We start from the raw sequence: 13,460 nt of genomic DNA, 5'->3' as shown, positions 1-13,460 counted from the left end.
CGTGGGTTATGACCTTAGCCTTGCTTGGTGGTGGGGAGGGAGTGAGGGGACTAACAGGGTGGCCTGAGGTAATGGAGGACACAAAGATCATCCACAGACAGGACTTTCACAGTCACGGAGCCGTGGTGCTGCACGCCTTTCATCCCAGCACTCGGAAGGCAGAGAGTTGGAGGCTCTCTGTGAGTTTGAAGCTAGCCTGGTCTATATAGAAAGTTAGACCGGGCGTGGTGGCGCATGCCTTTAATCCCAGCACTCGGGAGGCAGAGGCAGGCGGATCTCTGAGTTCGAGGCCAGCCTGGTCTACAAAATGAGTTCCAGGACAGCCAGGGCTATACAGAGAAACCCTGTCTCGAAAAAAACACACACACACACAAAAGAAAGTTAGGGAGTTCTTGGTCAGCTAACGAGACTATCTAAAAACAAACAGGGCTGGTGAGATGGCTCCGAGGTTAAGAGCTGGCTGCTCTTCTAGAGGACTAGGGTTCAGCTCCCAGCACCCACATGGCAGCTCACAACTGTCTCTAGTTCCAGTTCCAGGAACTGAGGTGCACACATACACACGGGCAAAACGTATATACTAAAAGTAATCATTACAGATTTTTTTCTTTTTTCTTTTTTGGGTTTTTCGAGACGGGTTTCTCTATGTAGCCTTGGCTGTCCTGGAACTCACTCTGTAGACCAGGCTGGCCTCGAACTCAGAGATCCGCCTGCCTCTGCCTCCCAGATTTTTTTTTTTTTTAAATACTGGAGAGATGGCTCAGTGGTTAAGAGCACTGACTGTTCTTCCAGAGGTCCTGAGTTCAATTCCCAGCAACCACATGGTGGCTCACGACCATCTGTAATGGGATCTGATGCCCTCTTCTGATGTGTATCTGAAGACAGCTATATAAATAAAATAAATAAATCTTTTAAAAAATTTAAAAGATAAAAATAAATGAATACTATACTTTTAACAGTTGGAATGGCGCTATCTCTCCATGAAGCCCCCAAGCTTTTTTTTTTTCCACATTTCTTTAATCAATATTTCCTCTGCTCAAAAATAATACACAAACAAGTATAAAACTTGTGGAGTGGGACATACTGGCCTACAACTGTAATGCCAGAATTCAGAGGTAAAGGCTGGAGGATCTCGTGGCAAGCCTTGGCTATGTGATGAAATCCTGTGTATAAAATAAAATAAAATAAGCTGGGCAGTGGTGGCACACGCCTTTAATCCCGGCACTTGGGAGGCAGAGGCAGCTGGATTTCTGAGTTCGAGGCCAGCCTGGTCTACAGAGTGAGTTCCAGGACAGCCAGGGCTATACAGAGAAACCCTGTCTTGAAAAACCAAAAATAAATAAATAAAATAAAATAAATAATAAAATAAAATAAAACTAAGACTGAAATCTAACACAGTGGTAGAGCCCCTGCCTAGACTCCCCCAGGAAGGGGCTGGAGGTTTTGGCTCAACAGTAGAGTACTTGCTTTGTATGGGTAAACCCTCTGTTTCTATTCCTACCCCCTCAAATTTTACAAACTGGAGGTAGGGTGGGAATAAAAGGGAGTCAGTTAACGCAGAAACTAAAGTGAATGAGACAGACAAAAGTCATCAGGAGCAGACTAAAGGACTAGCTAATCACCTCAGAGTGAGAGCTGAGGTGATCCTCAGATCGAGGCAGCATTTGTCTGTGTTGACTTCTGAGGTCATACTCTTCCTGGAGGCCAGAGGGAATCGAGACAAAGGGCATCCTGGGAAATGGGGCAGGAGAAGCAGAGGTATCTTTCTAGGATAGGTGGTGGAGCTCTGGAGAAAGGCATGGAAGGACCGACCGATGAGCTTTAAAAAAAAAAAAAGAAGAAAAAAAAAGACTTTTTATTGCCAGAGATGGTGGTGCAGGCCTTTAATCCCAGCACTCAGGAGGCAGAGGCAGACAGATCTCTGTGAGATACAAGTCAGCCTGGTCTACAGAGTGAATTCCAGGCCAGCCATGGTGACACAGTGAAACTCTGTTTCAAAACAACAAAGGCTTATCCTGTGTGCGCGCGTGTGCGTGTGCGTGTGCGTGTGTATGTGTGTATGTGCGTGTGTGCGTGCGTGTGTGTGTGTGTGTGTGTATCACATGTATACAAGTGTCAGAGGAAGCACATGCGCATGTGTGTGTGTGTATGTGCGCGTGTGCGTGTGTGTGTGTGTGTGTGTGTGTGTGTGTGTGTATCACATGTATACAAGTGTCAGAGGAAGCTGGGAGAGGGCATTAGATCCCCATGGAACTGAAATTACACTCAGCTATGGGCCACCATGTGGATTCTGGGCCCCAAACCCTGGTCCTCTGCAAGAGTAGCAAATGCTCTTAATTGCTGAGCCATCTCTTCAGTCTCTAGGACTTGAGGGGGAAAGGAGGGGGAAAAGTTATCTTACAGAAAGCACTTATGTGAGGCTTGGGGGCTGAATAAACAGACAGAGAGGCAGGACCCTCCTTGTCATCTCCCTCAACAGCTAAGGAGGAAAGTTACTAGCCCAGCGTAGGAGGGGCCAAGGGAGAGGCAGACAGGAGTTCCCTAAAAAGCTCCCAGAAATAACCAGCTTGGGAGAAGCAGACTAGGGAGGTCAGCAGGGCGCTCAGAGATGGGCTGTGGATAACGGTCAAGGGCAAACGGAATGGCGAACTCCCAGGAAAGGACAGACATAGATAGGAGCCTGGGCTGGGGAGGCAGAGAAGGCTTCCAGAGGTAGGGGGTCTTTCGTATGAGTGGATTTCAGTTATGGCTAAGTTAGAGCCGATGAGGTGGTGCACACATGTCATCTTAACACTTGGGAGCCAAGGCAGGAGGATGGAGCTGGATTAGAGACAGCCTTATTGAGCTCTCTTGGTCCCTATGCCTTGGCTTACGATATTCCCCAGAACTCCTATTCAGCCTATGAAACCCCATTCAGTTGTCACCTCCTCAGATAGATCTGTACGATTGGCTGGAACCAGTCATGCGCCTTCATAGTAGTGTGTGTGTGTGTGTGTATACGGGGAACACATTCACTATATATGTGGTGGGGGGAATATGCACATAGAAAAATGAAGTCTCTGTTTTGTTTTTCACAGACAGGGTTTCTCTGTGCAGTCCTGGCTGTCCTGGAACTCACTCTGTAGACCAGGCTGGCCTTGAACTCAGATCAGCCTGCCTCTACCTCCCAAGTGCTGGGATTAAAGGCGTGGCCTAACACCCCCAGCCTTGTCTGGAGTCTTACCTGTGTTCTAGGACTTGAACTCAGATCCTCCTGCGGTATGACAAGCATTTCACAGCTAAGCCATCTCCCTTGCTCCTGCCATCTGTATTTTTTGGACAGAGCCTTTCTATAAAGCCCAGACTGGCATCAAAATCTAGATAATGCCCCTGCCTCAGTCATCATAGCGCTGGGGTTATGCCACGTCTGCTTCTGCCATTCTGTCTTGCACTAAATGTCGGGCTGAGATTGTGCCTTCGCCTGCGAACTCCTTGTAGATGGGGAACAAGGATTGCCAACCAGAGCAATAGGACTTCAGGAAGGTGATGTCATCTTTTGAGATTTTAAAATCCATTTTATTTTGTAAGTTACCTTTTATTAATTTATTTTCTTGGTGGTGTTGGGGATGGAATATAGGGCGTTGTAAGCACACAGACTATGACCAAACGCCACTAACACTCTGTGACGCCTCGGTATCTCTAAAGTAACAGAAACTCAGGAAGTTAGTTACATATTCACGTGCCCTGCCCCAAAGGTACTCAGTCTTCACTATCTCACTCGTGGTGCTTCAACTCCCCCATTTCACAGATGAAAAAAACTGAGGCACAGAGGTGATGAATGACGCGTTCAAGTTAGCAGCCAGACGGGGGCTTTGGCGCCCAGCCCAACTCAGAAAGCTGTAGGCATCCAACGGGGAAATGTGAAAGAACCTTGCAAACTGTAGGCTCCTGGGGTGGGAGGGTCCGCGGTGAAGCGTGGCAGGATGAAGGGGCGAGATGAGAGGATATTTGGATTTCGAGACATAGGTGGGAGGGTGGACTTCTGGAGGGAGCCCGCTTTGAGCGACAGGTTTGCTATGGCTCGGGAACACCCCGGCGGGAGATCTCCGGGTGCGGCCCACCCCCTATCTGCCCCACCCCCAGTCTGGCCAGCCGCGGCGGCGGCCCCTTTAAGAGCGGTCAAGGCGCCCCCTGGTGGCAGAACGCTGTCAGCGCAGCGCGCGGCCGGAGCTGGAGCTGGAGCCGGAGCCCGGAGCCCGGAGCGGAGCCGGAGCGGAGCCGGGGCGGAGCGGGGCCGATCGGGCCGAGCCAGCAGCCGAGCTGGGGGCGCGGGCGGGCGGTATGTACCGGGCCCGGGCGGCGCGGGCGGGGCCGGAGCCCGGCAGCCCGGGGCGCTTTGGGATCCTCAGCACCGGGCAGCTCCGGGATCTGCTTCAAGATGAGCCCAAGCTGGACCGGATCGTGCGGCTCAGCAGGAAGGTAACGCGGGGGGCGCGGGCAGGAGGAGGGTGTGGGGGGATGGAGAGGTCGGGCTGCGGCCTGCGGGGACCCGGAGACCCAGCCAGCGGAGGCCACCCCCCTGGAGCTGCCAGGCCTCGGGATCATGGGAGGCTGGCACGTCCGAGTGGGCCCCGCGGAGCCGCCCCCGGGGGCTGGGGGGCGCCCCGATCCAGCCTGGGGCGAGTGGTGCGGAAGGGGGGCGCCCGGGGATGCACCCGTGCACCCCGGGATGGCCGCGAGGCGTGCCCTCCCGAGGATGCTCCGGGGAGGTGTGTTCTGGGGGGCGGGAGGTGGAGGGTGAGCTGTGTTGTGGGGGGCCCTGGCTCAGCACACCCACGTTCTGTAGGGCCAGAAAGGGGAGGCGCCTTGCTCGGGGGAGAACTGAAGGCCTGCTTGACACCTGGGGTGGAGAGGATAGCTGGGAAAATGGGGTGGGGGAGTAATGCATTAGATGGGGAGGGGGCTTTGTGTCTGCCATTGGGTATGGGTCTTTGAATACAGAGGCTTGTATTCCGTAGGCCACCATAAGAGAAAGTTGTATATTTCACTGGAGACATAGGCCCGGGCTGGTTGTCTGTCGGGAGGGGGGTACAGAACGAGAAAGTGTGTGTTAGAAGGAGCCAGACGAGGAGGGGCTTGTGCAAGGATCAGGGGACAGATGGAGGGAGCGCATTCTCCAGGGGTGGGGAGCTAGGCTTGTCCCTCCTAGAAACAGGCTCAAACAGCCGCTGTCTTCAGGGCCCCAGTGCTGCCGCCTGCTAGGTGAGCAGCTAGCAGGGGCAGGGGACCACAGAAGCAAAGGGGGTGTGTGTTGTGTTCGCGGGGGCGTGTGGGGTTCCACTAGAGGGCCAACACGGGGGTAGAAGAGATGAGAGGGTGACCTGAGTGGGGGTTGCTGGAGAGGTTGGGGTGAAAACATCACTCCCCCAAGAGTCAGAACAGCGGGTGGGGATGCTTTCCACACAAACACCTGAGGAGGAAGCGAGACAAAGGCCTGGTATGAGAGGCAAGCTGTCCAAGCGGAGAAAATGGGACAGAGGAGGGAGGGGGGAGCCCTCCGGGACCTAAGCAGACATGTTAATTGAAAAATTAAAAATTAACTAACATTTGTAGAGGCCTTCATAGTTTGGTTCACTTAAGTCTCACAACAGCTCCGTAAGCTAGGCGGGTGGTTTTTTTGTTTTGTTTTGTTTTGTTTTTGTTTTGTTTTGTTTTTAATTGTAGTAGAAACTGGGGCCCAAAGAAAAGATGTAAGGCAAAGCCTGGTTCCTCCACCTGTTGGCCCTGTCACCCTTGCTGGTTGGGGGCTCCCGGGTGCCTTTGGCCAGGGCCTGTGGTGGGTGTTGTGCAAGGGTGGACTTCAGGTGACCCTGGGCAGTCTGAGCCCAGGCCTCTTAGCTCTCGTCCACCGCAGTTCCAGGGTCTGCAGCTGGAACGGGATGCCTGCTTGGCCTCTAACTACGCGCTGGCCAAGGAGAACCTGGCCTTGCGGCCCCGCCTGGAGATGGGCCGGACAGCCCTGGCCATCAAGTACCAAGAGCTTCGAGAGGTGGCTGAGAACTGCGCAGACAAACTGCAGAGACTGGGTGAGGGGCGGCCCAGGAGACCTGCTTGGGGTGGGGTTGGCCTTAATTCGTGCCAGGTTCTTACGGGTGGGACCGGGGACACACCTGCTCCTGGACAAAGTGTGAAGGGAGTTGGTTTTGGCCCCCTGGCAGAGTGAGTTGTTGACCTGTGGAGGAAGCAGGCATGGAGGACTGGGCTGGGTCTCCCATTGTGTGTAATCCCAGGACTTGGGAGGCAGAGGCGGGAGGATCACAAAACTCGAAGGCCAGCCCTGGGTTATGTAGCGAGGTCTTGATCAGGCTTCTCTGTGTCTTGAGGGGAGACCCCGCCTCAAAACAAAAAAAAACAAACAAACGGTCGTGTTGAAGAGACCCTGGGCAGTAGAAGAACGGAGACCCAAGCTGGGCATGGTGACATATGCATACATTCCCACCCCTTGGGAGGCAGACATCAGAGGATCAGTAGTTCAAGGCCAATCTTGGCTAGAGTGAGTCTGAGGCCAGCCTGGGCTACCTGAGACCCTATCTCAAAAACAAAAAACGGAAAAACAAACCAAAAGCCAACAACAAAAACCTCACCAAGGTTGAGGACGGTTCACTGAATCATGACACTAGGTGGCAAGCTTGAGTCTGCTTCCTGGGACCTACGGAGGTGGAAGGAGAAAACCCAGTTCCTATAAATTGACCTCTGACCTCTACAACGCTTGAGTGGTATGAGTGTGCCCACCCACATACACACGAGAACACAAAATAAAAACGTAATTTAAAACAGTTTTAAAAAAAAAAACAAAACAAACTAACATCAAGGGGCTGGAGAGATGGCTCAGCATTTGAAGGCACTGACTGTGCCTCCAGAGGACCCGGGTTCAAACCCCCGGACCCACAGAACAGCTCACACCTGTCTGTAACACCAGGATCTGACACACCTGCACATAGACACACAGGCAGGCAAAACACCAATGCAAATAAAATGTAAATACACACATTTAAATAAGTAAAAATCCAACATCAAACAGAAAACGAGAAATGGGACTGGAGAGATGGCTCAAAAGCTACTCACTTGCTACTCTTCCAGAGGACCTGGGTTCGAATCCCAGCATCTACATACATGGCAGCTCACAACAGTTCTGTGAAATCTAATAATATCTCAGATGTCCATGAGTGCGCATACATATATGCAGGCAAAACACACATACACATGAAATAAAAATTTAAAAAGAAAAAAAAGGAGGAAGAAAAGAAACTCAAAGGTTGGGTTCCCCAGTGGTCAAAACACCCAGTGCTTTATTTTATATTCTAGGATGTAGGACCGCCTCATGTCTGACCTAACTGATGGGTTGGGTAGTGGTATCCTCAATGTGGAAGTGAGGAGGCCATCTGTCCACAGACACTCAGTAGTGCCCATGTTATTGAACATACTGAGCCAGGTATGGTGGTACGTGTGTGTAATCCCGGGCCTCAGGAGGCTGAGGCAAAAATAACCACATTTGGCAAGCTAGCCTGAGCTACACAGTAAGACCTGATGATGATGATGATGATGATGATGATGATGATGATGATGATGATGGCTGGAGAGGTTGCTCAGCTGTTGGAAAAGATAGGAGTTCGGTTTCCAGCACCCATGCTGGGCAGGTCACACAGACTCCAGCTTCATGCTAGGTCTGACAGCCTCTGGCCTCTTCAGGAATCTGCATTTCAGTTCTCACGCCCATATACAGACACATACATATCATTAAAACTAAATTCTTTTTTAAAAGAAAAAGAAACAATAGTCTAGCAAACAAACAGAAATAAGCTGAACTTGTCTGCGCATGCCTCCGATCTCAGCACTTTGAGGTCTAGATCCCGGAGGATCAGGAGTTCAAGGATAGCTTGGGCTACACGGTCCAAGTTAGAGGTGCTATGAGGCCCTGCCTCAAAAGAAATCAAAGCCAGGTGAGGATGTGGAGGCCACAGAAATGGGAACTGTAGAGTCGCCTGCGGTCACTGGGAGAGTCAGAGTCCCTGTCTGTCCCCCTGTGGTCCTCAGAGAAGAGCATGCATCGCTGGAGCCCCCAATGTGCGCTGGGCTGGCTGCAAGCTGAGCTGGAAGAGGCTGAGCAGGAGGCTGAGGTGAGGGGTAGAGGTGGCTGGGGCCAGGTCAACAGGGAGGGAAACCAGTCTCGTTGGGGTCTTCTCTGAGAAACCCTCCGTGATTGCCTCCAGAACTTTCTGGACTCTGCTCGGGTCAGCAGAGTTTGCGGTCCTAGGGATGTCTACAGACGCTGGAGGGCAGGGTCGGCCGAGTCGTAAGGCCCATTTCTCTGGGCCGGGTTGGGAGCAGATCCTTAAGTGTGTTCAAGGGTACAGGGCAGCCCTCTTTGTGGAAATAAGGTGGACACCTGTCCAGTCTGGGTAAGCCAGAGGCTGGGCCAGGTTGGAAGCTCAGGGCCTCTGCTGGCTGGTCACCGTGGGGAAGGAGTCAGGCTCTGTCTGATGAGATTGCCTCCCCAACTCTCCCTTTCCCTCCTGGATGGCTACCCAGGTCCAGATGGAGCAGCTGCTGCTGGGGGAACAGAGCCTGGAGGCTTTCCTGCCAGCCTTCCAGAGGGGCCGTGCCCTGGCCCACCTGAGGCGGACACAGGCCGAGAAACTACAGGAGGTGCTGAGGCGTCGAGAGCGCTCTGCCCAGCCGGCCCCCACAACTGCTGCTGCTGCTGCTGCTGCTGCTGCTACCGCCATGGATCCCCCCAAACCCTTCCCTGCTGCTGCCGTCCTGCCCACTGGGGCCGCCCGGGGACCACCTCCAGCAGTACCCCGGAGCCTGCCCCCCTTGGACTCCCGCCCAGTGCCCCCAGTGAAGGGCTCCCCCGGGTGCCCTTTTGGCCCAGCCCCTTTGCTGAGCCCTCGACCCTCTCAGCCTGAACCCCCTCATCGGTAGGAGCCAGGGTGCGGCCTCCCAGCGGGGGTCCAGACAAACTTGATTCATGGCTCCTCCTCCTCCCCCATTGCCTGGGTGGGGGGAGGGGCAGGCCCCTCCCCCTAGCCTCAGGCAGGCCCAGGGCCCTGGAGGCTGAGCTGGGGAAGAGGGGCTCCCCGAAGAGGCCCATAGAGGGCTGGGGGTGGGGTGGGCAGGGTGCTGGACTCCGGTCACCAAGGAAACTCTGCCTTTTTTATTTTATTTTTTTCGTCTCCCCGGCTGGGGCCTCCAGGGTGCCAAGTCAGGTCCTCAAATGAAAAAGAACTTTATGGGGTCCTGCTTCTTCCAGAGGGGTCTTGCTTGGGGGCCCGTCGCACCCTGCCACACTACTGGGCTCGAACAAGGCTTACTGGATTGTTCTCCTCATATCCTGAGCTAACCCTTCCTGCAGTTTGGGGGCCCTCCGCCTAGGAGCCGGGTGGTCATGCCCCAGCTGCGGACCCAGGGACACCCCCAATGGCCTTGCAGCTGGCCCTGGGGCAAGGTAGGACAGAAGCTTCTGACCTGCACAGGTGAGAGCCTGCCACCCCCAGGAAAAACCATTCTGTATTTTTCTGTCCCTGTCTCCTTAGAATGGAACCTTTTTGAGGGCAGGTCCTTGTCTTTGTATGTTCTGTCCCCAGCCCCGCCTCCTAGGGGCTGTCAATAAATGCGCTGATGGATGACGGTGATGATGCCCCGCCTCCTCTCTGCTCCCTCAGCCAGCCTCCACACCTTCTGCTCTGGCGCTTCTCCTGTTGAGATGCCCTTCTTTTCCCTGCCCATCCAAGGCTCAACTGACCTGCAAGGCCCACTGCAGCCTCCTGAGAGAAGCTGCCTGATTTCCGGCTCCTGTGACTCGCCATGTCTACTCCATGTCTCCGGGTGCCTCACCTGCCTTGCACCTTGTATTCCGGGATTGCTCACTTGTCACCTGGATCCGGATGGTACCGCCATCTCTGGCCCGCCAAACCACAGCCTCCACTGATGGTACCTTCAGTGGGTGATGGAGGGGTTCTGTTAGGAATGCAGGCATCTGTCTTCCACTAGAGAGACATTAAGTGGCCAGCTTGGAAGATGGATGTAGGGCAAGAAGACTGGCAAACAGAACATCGGGAAGAGGGGCCTTTCTGTGAGCCCAGAATGGGGCAGGCTGAAGCAGGAAGATTGAAAGTGCAAAGGCCCAGGGCTGGTAGTTGGAAGAATGCTTGTGTAGCGTGCAGGAAGCCGTGGGTTCAATCCCTAGCACTCCCTAGACCAGGCACGTTGGGTCACACTTGTAATCTCCCACGTAGGGTGGAGGCTGAAAGGTCAGGAGTTCAAGGTCACCCTCACCAAAACCCATTCAAAACTAGCAAAGTCTACATAAAAATTGAAGTCCAAATACATGGTGAGATCCCCATTTGCAGCAGGAGCATTCTTGGATCAGTCAAGGTCAAGTCTAAGTAGAAGGAATTTGGCCAAGAGGCACAGAAACCCCCTATAAATAATGATAGACTGCCAAAAGCACTATAGAAGTCAGGTATGGTGGCACAATCCCATAATCCCAGTTTGGGGCTAGCCTGGGGTAGTGAGTTCCTGGCCACCCTAGACTACAGAGTGAGGCATTGTGTCAAATCAACAAGGGTGTGAAAAAAAAAACAAATAATTAACAAGGGTGCTATTGAAGCTTACAAGGCTGGTGTGGACTTGGTCTTCATTACTAAAGAACCTTCTAGAACAGTGGTCCTCAACTTTCCTAACGCTGGGACCATTTAATACGGTTCCTCGGATGCGATGACCCCAACCATAAAATTATTTTCTTTGCAACTTCACAACTGTAATTTTGGTACTGTTAAGAATGACAATGTAGGCTGGGCAGTGGTGGTGCATGCCTTTAATCCCAGCACTTGGGAGGCAGAGAGGCAGGCAGATTTCTGAGTTTGAGGCCAGCCTTGTCTACAGAGTGAGTNCTAGGACAGCCAGGGCTATACAGAGAAACCCTGCCTAGAAAAACCAAAAAAAAAAAAAAAGGGGGGGGGGGTAGAGGTTAGCCCAAGGGGTCTTGACCCACAGGTTGAGAGGCTGTTGGGCTGACTCTATTTTTCACTGAAATTTTTGATATAAAAGAGACACCACGCTGGACGTGGTGGTGCACGCCTTTAATCTCAGCACTCGGGAGGCAGAGGCAGGAAGATTTCTGAGTTCGAGGACAGCCAGGGCTACACAGAGAAACCCTGTCTCAAAAAACCAAAAAAAAAAAAAAAAAAGAGAGAGACAGAGAGACAGAGAGACAGAGACAGAGACAGAGAGACCACATTGGCCTCTTTGGAGTATAAAAGGTGAGAAAGAGACTTGGGACTAAGTTCCCCAGAATAAAAAAGTGTGCAAATAGAAAAATGTGTGTTCAGCCCAGGACATCCCAAGGATAGCCTTGAGGATAGAGTCAAGAACAACGGCAGGAGTGTTTGAAGACAGCTACAGTGTACACACATATAATAAATGAATAAATAAATAAATAAATAAATCTTTAAAAAAAAGAAAGAACGAACAACGGCAGGAGAACTTGGGGACCAAAAGTGGGCTCCATGTGGGGATCCCTGATTTGTGAGAAGAGCTTAAGGATTTGCTAGATCTTAGAGATCCCCTCACCCCACTCCCAGACAGGGTTTCCCTGTGTAGCTCTGATTGTCCCAGAACGCTCTCTGTAGAGGAGGCTGGCCTAGAACTATCTGCCTGCCTCTGCCTCCCTAGTTCTGGGATCAAAGGTATGTGACACTACCTCCTGGCTGGACTGTAGAACCTTTAAGCTCAACCAGTCATTGCCAGAAGGGTGCAGGGAGGAGTGCCCACTGGAGAAACCCCACAGGACCTCATCCTTTATTCTCCCAGTCTCTTCAGTGCTGTCTTTGACACACGAGACCAACATTCCAGGCAGTTTTGTTTGAAGGAAAAAGAGGCAGGATGTGGTGGCACGGGCCTTTGATCTCAGCATTTAGGAGGCAGAGGCAGGAGGATCTCTCTGTGTTCCATACCAGTCAAGGGTACACAGTGAGAATTTGTCTCAAAAATGGAGTCTGGGAGACCTAAGACTGGGTCTGGGTACCTCTTTCTCCATTACCAGAACTTTGAGAAATAGTTTCTAGATTAGTGTCTAGGACTGGCTTCAGTCTTCCTTACCTAGGACAGAAAAGAAGCCAGGAAGAGACCAGGTGTTGGTGGCGCATGCCTTTCATCCCATCACTTGGGAGACAGAGGCAGCGGAGTTCTGAGTTCGAGGCCAGCCTGGTCTACAAAGTGAGTTCCAGGACAACCAGAGCTACACAGAGAAACCCTGTCTCAAAAAACAAACACCCAAACAAACAAACAAACAAAAAGAAGCCAGGCAGCTTGGGGTGTGTTTTAGTTAGTGGCACAGCAGCCTAGCGTGCGTGCAGTCCAGGGTTCCATCCCTAACATGGCATCTCCAGCACTGCATAAACCAGGTGTGGACGTGCACATCTGTAATCCCAGCTGGAGGCAGGAGGCTCAAGGTCATCCATGACGACTACATAGGAAATTTAAAGCCATCCTCGGCTAAATGAAAACCTGTCTCAAGATTCAAAATAAAATAAAAACGCCCGAAAGGCAATGGTGGTGCATGCCTTTAATCCCAGCACTCAGGAGGCAGAGGAAAGCAGATCTCTGTGAGTTCTAGGCCAGCCTGGTCTACTGAGTGAGTTCCAGGACAGCCAGGGCTATACAGAGAGATCCGGTCTCAAAACCAAACCAAACTAAACCAAACCAAACAAATAAAGAATCCAACCCAGAGAGGACATAGGAAGGGATAAGTGTTACCGTGGAAACCAGATGGGTCTTTCAGGTTGCCTAACAGTGAGGTGAGATTCGGTGGCACACACCTTTAATCCCAGCACTCGGGAGGCAGAAGCAGGTGGATCTCTAAGTTTAAGGCCAGCCTGGTCTACAGAGTGAGTTCCAGGACAGACTTAGACTCAAAACAAAAAAACAAACAAATCAAAGACTCAAGACCCCTTGATAATAGATGTATAGTAGTACTTTCTGAAGATTTCAGGCAGAACATTTTCAGTGTTCTGCCTCCAGGTTCTAGGGATGGACATACCCAGAATGACCATCCCCATTGCCAAGGGGGGGGGGGAAATACTACCTATGACAGACTCCTGCAGCTGGCACATGACACACACCCTGAACCCCTGGAATGGCTGGTTTCTTATTTGGAGAATTTGAACATCTTTACATTCTATTTGTTTATTTATTGCTGTTAGAAACCAACTTAGGAAGTTAGCTCTCTGCTTCCCCGATGTGGGTCTTGGGGACCAAACTCAAGCATCAGGTCAGGCTTAGCATAGAGTGCTTTTGCCTACTGAACCATCCTACAAGCCCCTATTGTTTTCTTTCTTTCTTTCTTTCTTTCTTTTTCTTTCTTTCTCTTTCTTTCTTTCTTTCTCTTTCTTTTCTTTCTTTTCTTTCTCTCTCTCTCTCTC

At 51.8% G+C, this 13,460-nt stretch overlaps 1 protein-coding gene across 1 annotated transcript; it reads left to right on the top strand.

The window, feature by feature from the left end:
- The first annotated feature begins 4,256 nt into the window (after positions 1 to 4,256).
- Vps37d (VPS37D subunit of ESCRT-I) lies at positions 4,257 to 9,671 on the top strand. The gene is made up of 4 exons (XM_021186899.1): positions 4,257 to 4,455; positions 5,891 to 6,062; positions 8,071 to 8,153; positions 8,566 to 9,671. Exons 1-4 carry the CDS (start codon positions 4,318 to 4,320, stop codon positions 8,959 to 8,961), a joined length of 789 nt encoding a protein of 262 aa, XP_021042558.1. The 5' UTR covers positions 4,257 to 4,317; the 3' UTR covers positions 8,962 to 9,671.
- Positions 9,672 to 13,460: the final 3,789 nt, after the last annotated feature.

This window comes from Mus pahari, chromosome 23 (genome assembly GCF_900095145.1).
Source record: "Mus pahari chromosome 23, PAHARI_EIJ_v1.1, whole genome shotgun sequence".
NCBI classification, from domain to species: Eukaryota; Metazoa; Chordata; class Mammalia; order Rodentia; family Muridae; genus Mus; species Mus pahari.
This window is presented reverse-complemented; position numbering and strand designations above follow the sequence as displayed.

Coding starts and splice junctions, on each gene's coding strand:
- Vps37d (XM_021186899.1), top strand. CDS start 4,318: ATGTACCGGGCCCGGGCGGCGCGGGCGGGGCCGGAGCCCGGCAGCCCG. Junction 4,456..5,890: donor TCGTGCGGCTCAGCAGGAAG/GTAACGCGGGGG, acceptor CGTCCACCGCAG/TTCCAGGGTCTGCAGCTGGA. Junction 6,063..8,070: donor AGACAAACTGCAGAGACTGG/GTGAGGGGCGGC, acceptor TGTGGTCCTCAG/AGAAGAGCATGCATCGCTGG.